This window comes from Malus sylvestris, chromosome 11, assembly GCF_916048215.2.
Source record: "Malus sylvestris chromosome 11, drMalSylv7.2, whole genome shotgun sequence".
Classification (NCBI taxonomy): domain Eukaryota; kingdom Viridiplantae; phylum Streptophyta; class Magnoliopsida; order Rosales; family Rosaceae; genus Malus; species Malus sylvestris.
In genome coordinates this window covers 35,240,498-35,256,923 of record NC_062270.1, presented here as the reverse complement: position 1 = coordinate 35,256,923, position 16,426 = coordinate 35,240,498, and the positions used below count along the sequence as shown (strand labels likewise).

General features: G+C 37.4%; 3 protein-coding genes across 7 annotated transcripts; all 3 read left to right on the top strand.

Annotated features, from left to right (window-relative positions):
• The first annotated feature begins 173 nt into the window (after nt 1–173).
• Nucleotides 174–5,942, top strand: LOC126591117 (protein SAWADEE HOMEODOMAIN HOMOLOG 2-like). Of its 3 annotated transcripts, none has more exons than XM_050256684.1 (9): nt 174–482; nt 2,434–2,519; nt 2,598–2,643; nt 2,784–2,946; nt 4,016–4,085; nt 4,256–4,307; nt 4,540–4,683; nt 4,820–4,939; nt 5,381–5,942. In XM_050256684.1, exons 1-9 carry the CDS (start codon nt 429–431, stop codon nt 5,756–5,758), a joined length of 1,113 nt encoding a protein of 370 aa, XP_050112641.1. In that variant the 5' UTR covers nt 174–428; the 3' UTR covers nt 5,759–5,942. The 3 variants fall into 3 exon arrangements, with proteins under 3 accessions (XP_050112641.1, XP_050112640.1, XP_050112642.1); XM_050256683.1 differs by having other exon boundaries at nt 177–482; nt 4,010–4,085; XM_050256685.1 differs by having other exon boundaries at nt 184–482; nt 4,010–4,085; nt 5,393–5,942.
• Nucleotides 5,943–6,591: 649 nt separating this feature from the next.
• Nucleotides 6,592–11,092, top strand: LOC126591107 (uncharacterized). Of its 2 annotated transcripts, XM_050256673.1 has the most exons (8): nt 6,592–7,007; nt 7,978–8,205; nt 8,949–9,022; nt 9,564–9,723; nt 9,859–9,978; nt 10,089–10,197; nt 10,502–10,701; nt 10,960–11,092. In XM_050256673.1, exons 1-7 carry the CDS (start codon nt 6,780–6,782, stop codon nt 10,681–10,683), a joined length of 1,101 nt encoding a protein of 366 aa, XP_050112630.1. In that variant the 5' UTR covers nt 6,592–6,779; the 3' UTR covers nt 10,684–10,701; nt 10,960–11,092. The 2 variants fall into 2 exon arrangements, with proteins under 2 accessions (XP_050112630.1, XP_050112629.1); XM_050256672.1 differs by lacking the exon at nt 10,960–11,092 and having other exon boundaries at nt 10,502–10,886.
• Nucleotides 11,093–11,870: 778 nt separating this feature from the next.
• On the top strand, nt 11,871–14,606 carry LOC126590520 (uncharacterized). Of its 2 annotated transcripts, XR_007612086.1 has the most exons (5): nt 11,871–12,291; nt 12,871–13,005; nt 13,252–13,338; nt 13,752–13,907; nt 14,024–14,109. XR_007612086.1 is itself a non-coding variant. In XM_050255956.1 (4 exons), exons 1-4 carry the CDS (start codon nt 12,166–12,168, stop codon nt 14,219–14,221), a joined length of 546 nt encoding a protein of 181 aa, XP_050111913.1. In that variant the 5' UTR covers nt 11,871–12,165; the 3' UTR covers nt 14,222–14,606. The 2 variants fall into 2 exon arrangements, 1 of the variants encoding a protein (XP_050111913.1); XM_050255956.1 differs by lacking the exon at nt 13,752–13,907 and having other exon boundaries at nt 14,024–14,606.
• Nucleotides 14,607–16,426: the final 1,820 nt, after the last annotated feature.

The following is a 16,426-nucleotide window of genomic DNA, read 5'->3' as shown; positions in this document are numbered from 1 at the left end:
ACCGGTGTCTGTGGGTCATTGAATTTTTATCCAACGGCTACAAACATGGAGCTCTCTAAAAGTTATAATAATTGTAGCCGTTGAATAAAAATCTAACAGCCCACAAACACCGATCAAAAGGATCCGACCAATTGCGTCGGAGAGGATCCAAATCCCAAAAGCACATCCCAAACCAAAAACCCACCTCTCTCTCTCTCTCTCTCTCTCTCTCTAAATTTCGGTGGTAACGTTTGTTTCCTTTCCCAGAATTTGCGAGTATAAATTGTTGCGATTTGTCTGTTCCCTCACACTCACATAACGCACTTTTCGAAAACCCACCTCTCCTGTCTTCGTCTCCAACTTCCCTTTTGCTTCTTCTGCACAAAATAAACATATCAATTGAAGTTTCTCCTTTGCTCGTTGGAGTTCCAGGCGTAGAGAGAGCTGCTATGGGTCGGCCTCCGAGCAACGGAGGCCCTGCCTTCCGCTTCGTCCAGTCCGAGGTACCTTCTCTTCTCCTTCTTCTTCCTCTTGTTCTTCAATTTTGTTCATCTTTTGACGATTTTGTTGATTAGGATTGTTGTTTGTGTTTGGGAATCTGCTACATTTCGAAATTAGAGGTGGAGTTCTTGTTGGGTTTTCGTAGGTTTTTTATTCTCATGTTTGCGCGTGTGCTGAATTTTGTATTGGAGTTGGATTTTGGAAAGTGGGGGTTTCGAAATTTTGTATGTGTAAGTAGAAAATGTCAAATTTCGAACTCAGAGTCGTGATTCTTAAATGGGTCTGTTAGATTTCAGGGGTTTTTTCCCCGAGCTTTTGGGTTGTGCTTTTGATTCCTGTTTAGGTTTTTTTTTGTGATGGTACCACAGTTTTTTCTTGAAAAAATTTAAAATTTTTGAATGTTTAGAATTCCGTTGATCGATCTTCTGTTTCTTGAAAATGTTGTTAAAACCCTGTTTGATAAGCTTTTCGTGGTGTAATTCATATGGATCGGATGGTTTGTCTTGCTGGTCTGTTGTAAATAATGCCTTTGTGTAGTCAGTTTGTTGTTGGATTTGGCGGGCTCTTCCTGTGCGCATTCCCCGTGGTATAGATACTTAACAAAAGTATGTAAAATGGAATAGGCCTGGCTTCTGAAATCCTGCATCTTTTCACGACTTTATTGCTGTTTCACTAAAAGCACAGGTGGAAACTGAAAGCACCCCTTGATGATCGCCTTTGCATTTGAGGGGTTTGGGATTGAACATTTAGAGTACATCTGAAATAAACCTTTTGTACCTTTTTTTATTTCTAACATTTAGCTCTCTTCTCAATATCAAATTGGAATCTGGTAATGGTATGTGCATGGTAGGACCATAAAGTCCAGTTTGGATTGTAGACCCGTTATTGGTTGTTAATTTACCCTAATGAGAGCTCTGTATTAGTTAAAAACTTAAAATGCATCCATATTTGCATAAAATTGTCCTTGGATGTCAATTCTGTTGAACAGGTAATCATATTTTTCCTCCACACAATCAAATGTTTAAATACTTTAAAATCAGTTGATGGAATCACAACATAAGCAATGTAGGTATACAAGTAATTATTCATAAGAAATGGAGAAGTTCCACGAAGGAAATTTTCACTTTTTAACTGGTCCTACCTCTTATATATGCATATTGCATATCCATATTCCATATGCATATATGATTGGATTCTGACATTTTTAACTACTAGCCTCCATGTACGTGCTCCAGTGCGCGAAAAGCTTCCTTTAATGTCTTTGTCCATGTGTTCGAAGGCTTTCTTTATTGTCTTTTTCTATGCATGCTGCGCGCGTCTTATTAGTGACTTTTTACGTGTTTTGTGTAGAACTTTTTTCGTGCTATATTGAAAGAAAGAATAATGCCAACGAAAATAGAACGAATGCATCTAAGATGGAATAATGAGAAATATAAAAACATATAAAGAAACAAAATTATATTGTGAGTGCATGAAAGTGAATCTGAATGCTTTGCAGGACATGTTTATAAATTAAATGGAACTAATATGGAATGCACAATAAACGACTTGAACCACCAAATGAAGTCAAAGACTTTGTACCCTTTTTCATGTTTCATACTGGATTTAATTTTTTTAAATGGTGGTGCACTGGTGCTTGATCTTAGTCTTGTAGTAAAGCTTGTTGCTGAAAGTTAAGGCAACAAATTAAAAAATTGAAAAGCAAACATGGAGATTAAAGAAACGAACTTCCTCCCAGTGGGTTATTGGTTGCAGTGCACACTTATCAGGAGCTGTTGGGTAATTGCATATAATACCTAGTGGGTTGTGGTACATTGTTATTTTTTCTCTTTTTCTTCCCACACAAAAACCATTCTTCAGAGGATTATTATGGATGATTACTGAATAATTTTTCTTCAAGGTAGTTGCTATTTTAAACCTTAATGACAGCATGTACGAATTGGTCATAATTAGGTTACGGAGATGGAAGCTATTCTGCAACAATACAATAACACAATGCCATCACGTGAAGTGCTTATGGCCCTTGCAGATAAGTTCAGGTGTGCCTTGTTTCAGAATTTGAATAGATTATGTTCTTCTAAGCTTAAAAAAATATGAGACATTTTTCTTTGGTGTAGTGAATCACCAGAGCGGAAGGGCAAGATTACAGTACAAATGAAACAAGTATGAAATTTTTTCCATTTTTCTGTAAAGGAATCTCATTTATTCTGCTTGTACTTTCGAACCAGCTTTATAGGGTTTGAAATTGATATGAAAAAACATTTTAACTTTATTTCTAATTTGCAATCTTCATATATTTATAGGTTTGGAATTGGTTCCAAAATAGGCGATATGCTATTAGGGCAAAATCAAGCAAGGTTCTTGGGAAGTTAGATGTGTCACCTATGTCTCGTGATGATTCGGCTGCAGCGAGAAATGTTCCTCAAGGCCCTCAGCAGATTGCTGCTCCTATACATGCTCCTCCTGGTACGGTGGAACCTACTCTATTTTTAGTTTCATATTCTTTCTCATTTTCCTTTGTTGAGGGCTTACTTTTCTGGGGTTATTATATGCTCATGTCACTTGTCTGATCGTGTGTTGGTTATCCTATATTAAAGGTGTTTACTTGAAATTGTTTCTTTAATCATCTGTATGTGCCATAATATCTTGGACTTCCTTGTCGCATAGATTTGTGGTCAATTAACATCATTGAAGCTTAATGTTCTAGAAATATGTTAAACCGTATATCCTAATAAGACCATCTTTTGGTCTTTAAGTATATAAGATGCTTCTGATATAACTTACTATAATCATTTACGTTAACTGGTGTGTACATTTGAGTGCATTTATGTACATTCATGAATTGCCAAGGAGGGATGTTGTAATGGAGGAGACGACTTTTATTTTAGGTATTTCTTATTAGTCCAAGTCACTCAGAAAAAGATTTACAGTCAAATTCTGATCAAGGGAGGTTCAGTTTGTAGGTTTTAGAAAATCGATAGCCTAACGTTTTTTACCATTGATAAGAGAAATTTCTCTCCGTACAAATGGTGTCTATCTACTTCTATGAAAGCAAAAGAGAAGAATAGTAGTACTGCTGCAGGTTCTTCTACAGATACATGAATTGTGAATAGGTAATAGCCAATAAGAAGGCATTTTCTTTCAACTTCAGTTCTGTATGAGTCGTATTGTGACACATGAGATGGCCTACACATTATCAACTCTCCAAATGGTTTGGATAATATCATATTATCTTTTTATAGCCCAGGATTAAACGCAGAGAATAGAAGGACCCTTTTTTCACTATTAAACGCAGAGAATATAGAATGACGCCTTGAGTGTCATTCTATTATTTGTTGTTATCCAATTATTCTTGGCCACATCAGAAGTAACATAGACAATAGAATCCCATTTTAAACATTGCTTAACATAGACAATAGTAGACAATAGAAACAGAAGCTGTAGAGGGTGTTACTTTGTACGCCCGTTTTTATCTATCTCTTCAGCATACCTCGGATCTTTCTTGCCCTTATTTTCATTTATTGACCAGTTCCAGGCTCAGGAAAGGGTGTTACTGAAAATGCTATCCATGAGTTTGAAGCTAAATCTGGGAGGGATGGTGCATGGTTAGTATCTCTTTCCTTTATTTTAACGAGTTCCAGTTACTGGCTTGTTAGTGTTTCTCTCCTTCCAATAATATAATTTTTTTTGTCAACAATGATTATCGTTTTTTCAGTAATTGGACTCATAACTGAATTATCATTAGTCTTAGGATTTCATTGTCTTTTGTGCTCAGGTATGATGTTGCTAACTTTTTAGCTCATAGAAATTTGGAGACTGGTAATCCGGTAATTTTCTAAGCTCAGATTCCCTTCATGTACCGCAAGTTGTTAAAAAGGACTCAATTATAGATTTTTATTATAAATTTCTCTTTTTACTATAGTTCCTTATTTTTATTAGAAAACCCATTATAGTTTTTTATTATCCTCAAACATTTGCTTGAACTCAAATTGAACTGGTCTTCGATCCCAACTAATACTATGACATATGTTGTAAAATGAATCTTGCTGGCCGTTTCAGGAAGTTCTGGTTCGGTTTGCTGGGTTTGGACCAGAGGAGGATGAGTGGGTTAACGTACGAAAGCATGTCAGGCAGCGCTCTCTCCCGTGTGAATCATCAGAATGTGTTGCAGTTCTCCCCGGAGATCTCATACTATGCTTTCAGGTGGCATTCATATTTAATGTCTTTGAAAGAACCATGTTAGATCAATGGTTACAAGAAGTTCATTGGCAGAAATTAAAAGTTGAGAGAAGTTATTTCTGATCAGTTCTTGGGAATTGTATGTATTTGAATTTTTCAGGAAGGTAAAGAGCAGGCCTTGTATTTTGATGCCCATGTCCTTGATGCTCAAAGACGACGACATGATGTAAGAGGATGTCGATGTAGGTTTCTAGTGCGCTATGTTCATGATCAGTCCGAGGTATAAAACTGCCTGTGTATTTTGTTATGATTTTGTTTTCCGCATGTTTCAGTCTCTCTTATTTTATTTCCTCGAGTTACTGCCGGGAATTCTTTTTAAAGTGGTGTTATACATAAATCCAGCTTAGGTGTTGACACAAGCAGCCTGCAAAAGCTATGTGCTCCCTTAAATCAAAGTTGAATTTAAAATTTGAAAGAAAATTATACGTTATCTTGACATGCTCTTATGATGAATATTATCTTTTAAATTCTTTCTGAGGGTGTGTCCTTTTGACCACAAAACAATTTTGTCAAAAACGGGACACTACTAGCCCCGAAAAGCAAGGGAAAATTTTCGTTTTCACTTAATATATGGGGCCATATTGGCATTAAATCCTTCTCCTGCCGTTCATTCCTTAACAATAACTGATTACCGTAACCTTTTGTTTTTTGTTCTTAACATTCACTGTGCCAGGAAATTGTTCCATTGAGAAAGGTCTGCCGTCGGCCTGAAACAGATTACAGGTTGCAGCAACTGCATGCTGTGAACGAGGCAATATCAGCAGAGCGGAAAAGTATGGAGCATTTTATGGTTTCTGCTACTTCCGGCGAAATGATGCAAAACCAGCAGAATGCAGAAGCAGCGCATGTGCCCCCAACTTTTCATGTTGCTGCTTCTTTACCCACCCAAGCTACAACTCCAGAATTGAGAACTGAAATCAGCACGGTTGTTAGTGCAGGGAATTCTAATGCCCCCGTAAGTAGTACTGTAGTCACAAGCATGCCGGCTACAGTCGCCGCTCCCGGTGGCTCGGTCTCAGCCGTGCCAAAAGGAAATTAGTAGGTTGCTTTTGACAAAATTGTCAGCCCCTTGGTGTCAACACAATTTTCATCAATGTGTGAACTGAGTATGAGCGTCCCCTGTATACTAATTCTGAATGACAAGACTAGTTGAAAAGTGTTGTGAGAGATTTTATAATTTCAATTGTAGCCTTCAGTTGTTCAATCAAAAAGCTTTCAGTTAATTATTTGGGGAAATTTCAATTCCTCTAAGCTTTTAATTTGGTTTTGAGCCTCACTCAAATTTCAATTCGTACCAATGTCCTTCCGGCATCAATTGTCATAACTTTTCGTTAGTTTCACGTGTAAGTCACGTGACGTTACTAATGGTTATAAGCCACTTTTAGCTTGAATTTGCGCAAAATTCGTCTCCAGCCAAAACAATCCTCGTGACGGGTCACAACATGTGCATCTTAAGCTAAAATAGAAAGATTTAACCTTGCATAGGTGGAAATGAAAAAAATTTAGCCATACGTTATTGTTTAAATATTAATTTTTGAAAGGCTAAAACATAGTCAAGGATTACGTTTAGCTTTTCATGATCGGAGATGACCTAATGTAGATTAGTATAAAATTTGCTCAAACTAACAAACATAAATATTGACAGGTGATTTGTAACTTAGTTAGTTAAAAGTATTCGCGTTTGCACTCAAAATTTCGTTTTCGAATCTCCCTCCTCGTAATTTGATGAATTTAGTACGAATTATCACATCGTATGTCAAAAACCAAACAGAAATATTGAAAAAAAAGTAATGAAAAATTAGCAAAAATACTAATCCGAAAGCCCAAGCAAATGTAGTCCCTGCAAAATCCAACAAAGCAAAGGCGCCACCACGCACTGTGGAACATAACGACCGAACCCCCTCTCCTTCTCTGCGGACCGAAACACAGACACGTCTCTCTCTCTCTCTCACCGAGATTCACTTCCCACGCTTCCTTCTCTCTAAAACCCTTAAATCTCTCTCTCACACTCTCTCTCTCTCTGATGCACTGAGCTTTTGGGATTCGATCGCAAAGGAACAATGCGAATTCTTAAGTCGCGCAGCTTCAGAGCCTCAGTCTCCGGCTCCAATCACCACCTCAAGGTAGGGTTCCGGCGCTTCGTCACCAGCTGCAGAGCCGTGGTGCTGCCGCGCTTCGGTGGGCCGGAGGTTCTGGAGCTCCGGCCCAATGTCGAAGTCCCTGATCTCAAACCCCATGAGGTCCTCGTCCGCGCTCGTGCCGCCTCCGTCAATCCCCTCGATACCAGAGTGAGTCAAATTTCACCTCTTTCTTCGATCGATCCCTTTGTTGCATTTCCATGCTCTGTTTGGTTGCCGAGAAAGTAAGGGTAATCAATTGTTTGACTTTCAGCTCATTTTCTCCATTTGTTCTTCAAATCCCAACAATAACTTGAGCTAAATTTGTGGCAATCCAATTGTATATGTATCTATATATATATATATATATATAATTTGTTAGTAATTCAGCTGCTTATAATGCAATGATGCTTCTAAGGCTAGTAGTGGATTGTGTTCATTTTCTGCTACAAAGTCTACATTTTGTGTTTTTTACTGATCTTAGATGTTTGTAGTTATTTTCTGTTGTAGTGACCAGATATAAATTAATTTTCAAACCCATACATCATTTTTTTTCGTGTTCCATCGATTTAATTTTGTTAAAGCACGAATTTTAGTTCTTTAAAGGCTTCTTCTCTATAAGTGGAATACGTCCAGGGATCTATAATGTTTATGCATGGGTTCCTGGTTTTATTGGTGACTATCGACATGATGCTGAAGTAATTATAACTCCAGGTCATGTTTTACTCTTGTTTTATTTCTGTACAATAATATGTTCTTGTTTTTGTTTTTTATTTTTGGTATGCAAAATATATAACTTGGGAGCAGCCTCTCCATAAATGGGGGTAAGGCTAGCCGACATTCACCTCTCCCAGACCCTGCGTAAAGCGGGAGCCTTGTGCACTGGGTACGACCTACGACCTATGACGACGAATTTTAGTTCTTTAATGTCTTAAAATTTTTGCCAATAATTTTTCTTACATTTTCTCTTTTGCTATTGTGACAACCAGTCCATTGATAATTTGAACCTCTGATTCAACTCTCCTAAAGTTATTTGATTATACTTTTGTCATACGCCTGAGGTTGCAGATCACTAGTACAGTTATATTCTGCAATAAGATTATCTTTGTATTCAGTGCTCTGTTTTTTGATTTTTTTTCAGATACGATCTGGCTATGGTCGTTCCTTATATGGACCTCTTTTACCTATTATTTTGGGTCGTGATATTAGCGGTGAAGTTGCAGCTATGGGAGATTCAGTTCGAGGATTGAGTGTGGGACAAGAAGTTTTTGGTGCATTGCATCCTACTGCTGTAAGGGGTACTTATTCTGACTATGCAATTCTATCAGAAGAGGAACTTGCACCAAAACCATCATCAGTTACACATGTGGTAAATATTCTTGTACTTGGTTTCTACCAAAGAACTGTAAAATGTTACTCGTGGAGACCTTTTGGATTTTATTGATTTGGTTTCTCTCTATGTGTTCTATTATTCTTCATGCTGTCAAATTTATTATTACGCAAAAAGTTTGTTCTTTCGGTTTTGTTATTTGATTAACTTGTGAAAAATTAGCTTTGAAAGGTTCACTAGCTTCAAAACCCAGTGAAGGGCAAGAGAACAAACATTCAAATTTGAATTTTCCACCTTGCACAGCAGAAATAGAAGTAGAAACAAACAGTTTTCTTAGCTTAGATTCGTTAGATGAACTGAAGTAGAAACTACCTGATATGGAACTCAAGAGTTATTCAAGCTTAATCATTAAGCAGCACGTTGCTTCATGAACATGGAAAGATAGCATTAAGAGGAAACATCAAATTCTTGTAGGTTAACTAGGGTATGGAAAGGGGAGGGTGCATATTAGACATGGAGAATATTGAATTGTAGGGGTTTTTGAAAACTTTTTGTTCTGTTTCTACTTCCATTGTTATCTTGTCTTAGAAAATATTGAAAGTGACTTATAGAGTTATAGGTGTTGAAATTCCATGCAAGATGCAATGTCAACATACTATGTTATCAATTCTTCTCATGAGGTGATATATATTGTTATGTTCACGAGAGTTTTAATATTTCACATTCTGTTAACTGCCTTCTAACAATGCAATTTGGCCTTATGTTATTCTGTGTGATTCTAGGAAGCAAGTGCCATTCCTTTTGCTGCTCTGACTGCTTGGCGTGCTCTCATAAGTACTGCTAGGATAGCTGAGGGGTATGTTAATATATCTCATATATTAACTTCCTTCCTTTGACATTTCATGAATTCTTCTATTAAAACTGTTGTCAGCAGATTCTTCCATTTTTTGGGTTACAAAGCCATTGTCATTTTGACATGGGTTAGTGATTGTTTTAATCTTCTCTTTTTCACCCTTTTTCTAGTTAACAGTATGAGAGAAGATTGTCTTTGTCTGGATGTTACTTTCCATAATGTGTTTCACTTTACTAGAGATGATGAACTTTTTTGTCCAAATTTTTACTATCTTTCATGCATTTTTAGGTAAAATGGGGTAAAAGAAAGTATGACATTTATTTTCGAGTTGCTGTGTCTTTGCTAAACATGGATTGAGAGGCAGCTTAATCTTTTTTATTAGTTTTTTTTTTTTTTGGCTTTGGTTTGAGCTGGATAGTTGTACTTGTACTGTTGATAGTTGCAATGGTCGAAGGTGGTGATAATATGATTATTGCATCTTGTCTCAGTGGAAGCTGTCATTAACAGTTTTGCATCCTTTTGTTACTGCATCTTATCTCTACAGCCAAAGGCTGTTAGTTGTGGGTGGTGGAGGAGCTGTAGGTTTGGCTGCAATTCAGATTTCAGTAGCCAGAGGCTGCCATGTTACAACTACCTGTGGAAAGAAAAGTATAGATCGAGTATTGGCAGCTGGTGCTGAGCAGGCTGTTGACTATACTGCTGAGGTGATGATGTAATCAACTATTACCTAGCTTTCATTTCATCTCATAAGCTGAGTGAAACTCATGTAATAGTTTGTTTCATATGGGTGTTAAAACCAAGAATGATTTCTTTCTTGAGTTAACATGTTTAATTTACAGAACATTGAATTCACAATAAGGGGGAAGTTTGATGCTGTATTGGATACCATTGGAGGGCCAGAGACCGAAAGAATATGCATAAACTTTTTAAAGAGAGGTGGGCACTACATGACACTTCAGGTAGGAGATGGGAACTGTTAGCATTACTTCTCTCATAGGGACCTTTGATGTTTCCTTTCAGAATTTTTCCACAGATGCTCATAAGGATTGTTATCCTTGTTTTATTGTAGGGTGACGCAGCATCTTTGAGTGATAGGTATGGGATAGCTATTGGGCTTCCTGTTGCTACAGCTGCTTTACTGAAGAAACAGATTAAGTACCGGTATTCTCACGGAATAGGTAAATCCAACATTTCTTTTGGTACATGTTTCATCATGCTGCACACTTTAAGCCCATTATTTGTATAGTGACATCTGATGCCCTAAACGCATGTTATGATATTACCCTTTATCAGGCCTAAGTGTATGTTTGCAGTCTGTCTGTATAGCTGTTTTAGGTTATACATTTAAAGTTCTTGCGTTTGGACAATAGGTGTTTATTCATTAAAGTTAGCAAAAGGAACCCATAGAAACATATGGAAGCTGTCGAAGGCATCTTTAGGTTGTTATTTACACAGGTTGTGTTTTTTCTGTTGATGATGTAGAGTACTGGTGGACTTATATGAGAGCCGACTCAGAAGGGTTAGATGAGATCCGAAGGCTGTCTGAAACCGGAAAGTTGAATATACCAGTGGAGAAGACGTTTCCCATCACTCAAGTGATAGAGGCTCACGAGGCAAAGGAGAAGAAGCAGATCCACGGGAAAATAGTGCTCGAATTTGACTGAAGAAAATTACACTAGCCTGTACTGGTTTTGCCCCTACACTTTTGCCATTTACCACTCTATTTGCCTTTAGCATCTTTCTTGGTTACACTCATACCATTTGTTTGGAGCATCCTAGGCCTTCTCCATACAATAAAAGCTGGAAGTTGTACAGGAGTTGCAAGTTTTAGTTGAAAGTTTTTATATATCCATGTACTTTGAAGTCATTAGCCTTTTCCTCAAAATCGTTAGTCGATAGCTTACGTTAAACATACTGCTTTTTTTTTTTGGTGAAAATAGGGAAGGATCGGGCGAGATTAGTTTGTCGTCAACATATCGGTTTAAAGAGACGTGCAATGTTTCATTGTGATTGCAAACTTTTGCTCAATGCGACTGGAAAACAGTACCAATAAAATGAAATCAATTTTGTACATATCATTATATATTTCAAGGTGCAATGGTACATGCTTTGTACCAATTAATTAGTCCTTCTTTCCCTATGATGCAGAAAAATATAGAACCATTAAGCCACGCTTGGTGACTAGGATTGAATTTTATCGGAGAATTCATTATATGTATTTTATCGGAGAATTCATTATATGTTGAAGGTAGAAATAGACGTCAACTCTAAATTTTGTTTAAGTTGGAGGTAGAAGATGAATTAGTTATCAAGAAAGCCTAGACCTACCACTTTGTAGAGAAGTAGAAGAGAGAGTTTTTTCATGACTATCCCATCTATTTCATTTATCGTGGACAAAACGATTACTTTAACATACATTGAACCAAATGAGTTGTCCAACACAATCCAATCCTAGGCACCAAACATGGCTTTATATTAACGAGTTAGGACTAGGGCATGTATGTAATAGGATGCCTTTCAACGTAACTAAAAGTTAAAACAAACCCAACAGAAAGATGGTGGTTTTTGCCTCCTTACAACTGAGTTCAATCTCCATCCTGTACATTAAAGTAGTTTTGAATATCGCTTTATCCAAATTGCATAAATCAGATAATCTATTTTTGAATTTTTACTTTTTGGGGAGAAATAGAACAAGTGAAGGCCACTAACACTGCCCATAAATCTATTTCTGACTTCCCCTTTTTTTTTTTTGGGTATAATAAATTTAGGATAGTGTTGTTCACACCCATTATTACCTCACACACACCCTTATTAATTTATGGCCGTGATCTTTTTCAAGTATTCAATCCGACGGCCGAAAATTGAGAGGGATGTGTGAAAATTAAGAAGACATGCGTGGATAGCATTACCCTAAATCTATTACCTATTTGTGAATTGGTCAAAAATATAAGAAGAGTCTTCTTCTTAACCTAAGTTACCATTGACTTGCCAGAGAAGCAGTTTTTTACCTTCCATCCCGCTAATCATTCTCTTATCTCGCACTCTTTCTTGCTCGTCAAGCATCCAAAATATTTTACACACCCAATAATCTTATACGCACACACGCATTACAAATCATTGAATCAGGGAGAGAGAGAGGGAGAAGAATGTTTCCATTGTTTAAGCTTGGAACACTAGCCGTACGAACTATTTCGAAACCCATCGCGAATAGGCTCAAAGCCGAGGCCGGTTTGCACCCGAGGTTCCGCGAGTACATCATCGGCCTCGCCCAGGTACGTCTACTCTCTGTTTCCCGCTGTCTTGTAGATGTAATTGCTTTTTAATTCGAGCGATGGTCTAATTTAATCCTAAACTAAATTACGGGAAGGAAAATTCAAACTTGGGTTCAAAAGAGGAGTACTACTGTAGCCTAATTTACATGTAGTTGATAGATATTTGCTAGAAGCTCGAGTTTTTAAGCGGGTTCTTCCTTTTTGGTTGGGGACTTTTGTCAAACACCTCAAATCAATTGATGTATTTTGTTAGTATTTGATGTCAATTTTCACCAATGGTCAAGGATCAGCCAAACATAACTAGCAAGATCACATAGTTTTCGTTCTTCCAACAATTTTCTTCTGTATTTATAAAGTTTATGCACCTTTAAATCGAACAACTGAGTTTGAGGACCAAATTAAAACCCGGTTCCTAAGTTCAGTGACTAATGCTCTAGTTTACATTGAATTTCGAAGGCCCTCAGAATTCAATATATGGATTCCCATGGATGGTGCCATTTCAACTTTTGTGTTCTTTATCCAATCTATTTCTTGTTCTAAACTGATGTATAATGCAGTAACCCCTGCTACTGTAATCAGGCGAACTATCGTTTCACAACGAATCTCCAAAGACGTCTATATGGACGCGCAACAGATGTTGTGATCCGTCCTCTGGATGAAGCAAAAGCTGTTGGAGCTGCTGCTGAGTTTCTTGGGGAACTTGTTATCTTCTCGGTAACTAGCTACCGCATTACCTATATGCTTTTCCAGTGTCTCTAGGTTTCAGAATTGCGTCACCGTTGAGGAAGGAAAACCTGTATGGTATGCAGGTTCAGAGATATAAACTTCATGTTTGCTCTTATCTTCTGCATTGATATATATTTGATGACATCTTATTTGTTTTTGTAATTAGATTTTTCATATAGGCCACTAGAAACTAATCACAAACGTAAGATTTGCGGCTGCTTTGTTTACTTATAGGTTGCAGGACTCGCTGTTATCTATGAGGTGAACAGAAGTGCTAGATCAGAAGCTAGGAAGGAGGAACAGCGCAAGCAAGAAATAGAGGTAACCCACAAGCCTTTCTCTACTTCTTTTCGGAGGACGGCTTTGGTTCTTGGATTCAGTTTGCGATTTCTTGAAAGGAACGTATATGTAATGCCACAAAAAAGAGGAAAAATATGAGTACCAAGTATAATAGAGGCAGTTCCAATGGGTTTAGAAGCGCTAGGCGAACTATAGTTCGAGTTTTACTTGTAAACCACGCATTTTTCTTAATGTGACTTCTTTCTGCAACATGAAGTTCAAGACCGTCGGCCTTTGCTCGCCTTGCCCTCGGGTCGGCCCTAAGCCTTAAGTAGTTTGCGGTTGAACAAGAGCTGTCGAAAACTACTAAAAGATGACCCCTTAGGATTTAGCCGTTTAATTTCATGTGATCATCAACTTTTTAATAAAAATCTTCCCTACTTGGTGAAATTTAGAGCACAAGTTGCAGGCTTGCAGCTGTTGTCTGAGTCAACATTCAACCGCAGGGAAGTGATTTTCGTGATCTCTTTTCTGCCCTACACTCATTCCTTCCGTTCTAGCCTTCTGATTAAACATATCAAAGGAGAATCAACGGACAAACAACGAGAGAAGTGCGTAATAAGAAGAAACCGAGAGTCTGAAAAATTACTATCCTAATTATCTCTCTCTATCTGCTAAGTTAGAAAGATCATGAGTAACTATTATTCTTTACATTTTGAAAATATAGGGACTGAAGAAAAGGGGGACAGATTTAGAAAAAGAAGTGCAATGTCTAAAGGTCAAACTGCAGGAGATGGAGCAACTGGTCCAGGGAAGAAGCTGGCTAGATTTCTTTAAGTTCTGGCACGCCCAAGCAATGTTACAAGACCAAAAGCCAGCAATGTCCTGTGATTTCCTCCATACTGATGCTGCTTCCAAGCTATGAATGATGTACAGAAATGGAAATTTCGTATTTGTCTTGGGACTCAGCTGTGCCCTGGCCGGAACGAGTTGTGTGTTCCTTGGAACGTGTGCAGGACATGAGTTTAGCCCAAATAGTTAAAGAAAAACTAATGAAAATGGTTTGAAAACTTTGAGTTTAAATGATAAGGACAAAATAAAGGGTAAAGTGAATAGTACCAGGTTTGACTTTTTAGTGTAAAAATGTGGTTTTTCGTTAAAGTGAACAGTACCGTGGATTTTTCGTTAAAACTTCCAATAGTTCAAGCAATGTCTTCGGCCCAAGTTCGAATATTTCTCCTCCATGATTTGGATGAATTTAGGCAATTTTCATATCGTTTGTTCCAAATTAAAATGAAAATTATACTATATACCGAAACTTATAATTGTTAGATCTTGACCAATGTTAGCGGCTAAAATATCAAGCGTATAGTTGTCATAATGTGAAACCAAAATACGAATAAGAGATCTACTTACATGGGACGTGACGTAATGATAATAGTATATTTGTGTTATGAAAGTTCATCTCCCACTATATGGAAGTCTTGGCTTTCATCGGGACATTACGAGTGCTATTAAAAATGTGAATATATTCTCAACTGTATGCAAGTTTTGATCACACGGCCGGCTTCTCCAAGGTATGAATGGCCCTGCAAGCTTAGATTTTGAGCTTCCAAGAGTTTAAACCTGAAACCTAAGTGAGAAATCTGCGTTGGTCGATCGTAAATGACAAAATTTAAATATCAATATTCAAGCAATTACTCACTATCCTAATGAAACAGTGCCATATCACATATGGGCGAGTCTGATAGTACTAACGGTAAGGGTATGGATGACCTATATCCATAGGGAACCGAGACCCTACCCCTTAACTATAGGGAGAGTGCATATTGGCGAATTTAGGATTCGAACCTTGAGGTGTTTCAGTATTAAGAGTTCAAGTTTTTTAGATAGAAACAGAGTGCGAAACGCATAAAAAGAATTTCAGTTTAAATGCTAAGGCATTTATTTGAACACTAGGAGGGCTTGTTGGCGTAAGCAAACCATGTTGCGCACATGTCAATAGATATAGACATATGCCGAAGTAATCTGACGGATGATATCAAAAGATTTTGTCAAGTGACGTCGATACAACCTATCGAAACATGCCTAGCAGACATTACATCAAACACTTGATGAACATAAAAAAAAAAATTGTACCGAACATTCGAAGAACCTTTAGAAGACTTTCACATGTTTATTCTGACATTCCGAGTGATTTTAAGAACATCTTGGTCCTAATGTACAACCACATTTAGTGCAGGTACAGGCTAGAGCCATGGACCACCTGACCTGGTATTGAAGGTAGGTTAACATAGCAACATGTTCATTAATCATCTTGGGTCCAAACATGTATTGAAAACCTCAAAGACCAAGCTTTAATTTGTTCGATTACAGTTGTCCTCACCTGACTTTAGGGCTTAAATTAAGAAATAATTAAGTCGTAATCTGCTTTTGATACTGGTTTTGTCTGCTTCTGGTACTGCTAATAGTAATGGTCAAACCAAACACCTCCATTTGAAGAAACCATGACCAACTTAATCATATGACTCATGCTTTTGCTTTTTTGATTCTGTGAGGCTTTGTTGGCAGCTTGGCCTTTTTATATTTTAGATTCTTTGCCTGCCTATGAGAGAAGGAAAATTGTTGCAGCAATTGTCTGTTGAAGAAGCTACACTATCATATTGAGACTCATCCAAGAGGCACATGCCATGTTAACTCAACACAATATATATATATATATATATATATATATATATATATATATATGCACTAACACAATGCCACGACTTTTAGTTAATGTTTGATATAAAAGTATTGTGATTCTGTGTAATGACTAAATTAACATGTTGTTTAAAGTTTTATGTACTAAACGGTTTAGTAGAAACAATACTGACCTGCATCTATGGTTGTGAGATACGAATGTGAGTGCTGGTGGTGGCAGTGACAAAGATGGTGAGGGTGATGGTGAGGGTGGTCAATTCTAAGATGGTGATGGTAGTGGTTGTAGTAATCGTGGGAGTGTAGAGGCAACTTGAAAATAGGGACTGCGACAATGATGATGTTCGTTTAACCAATCAACTGTAGCAAATAGATAAATGATTTGTTTAGCAAAAAATTTAGTATTACGAGCTATTTATCTATTTTTTAC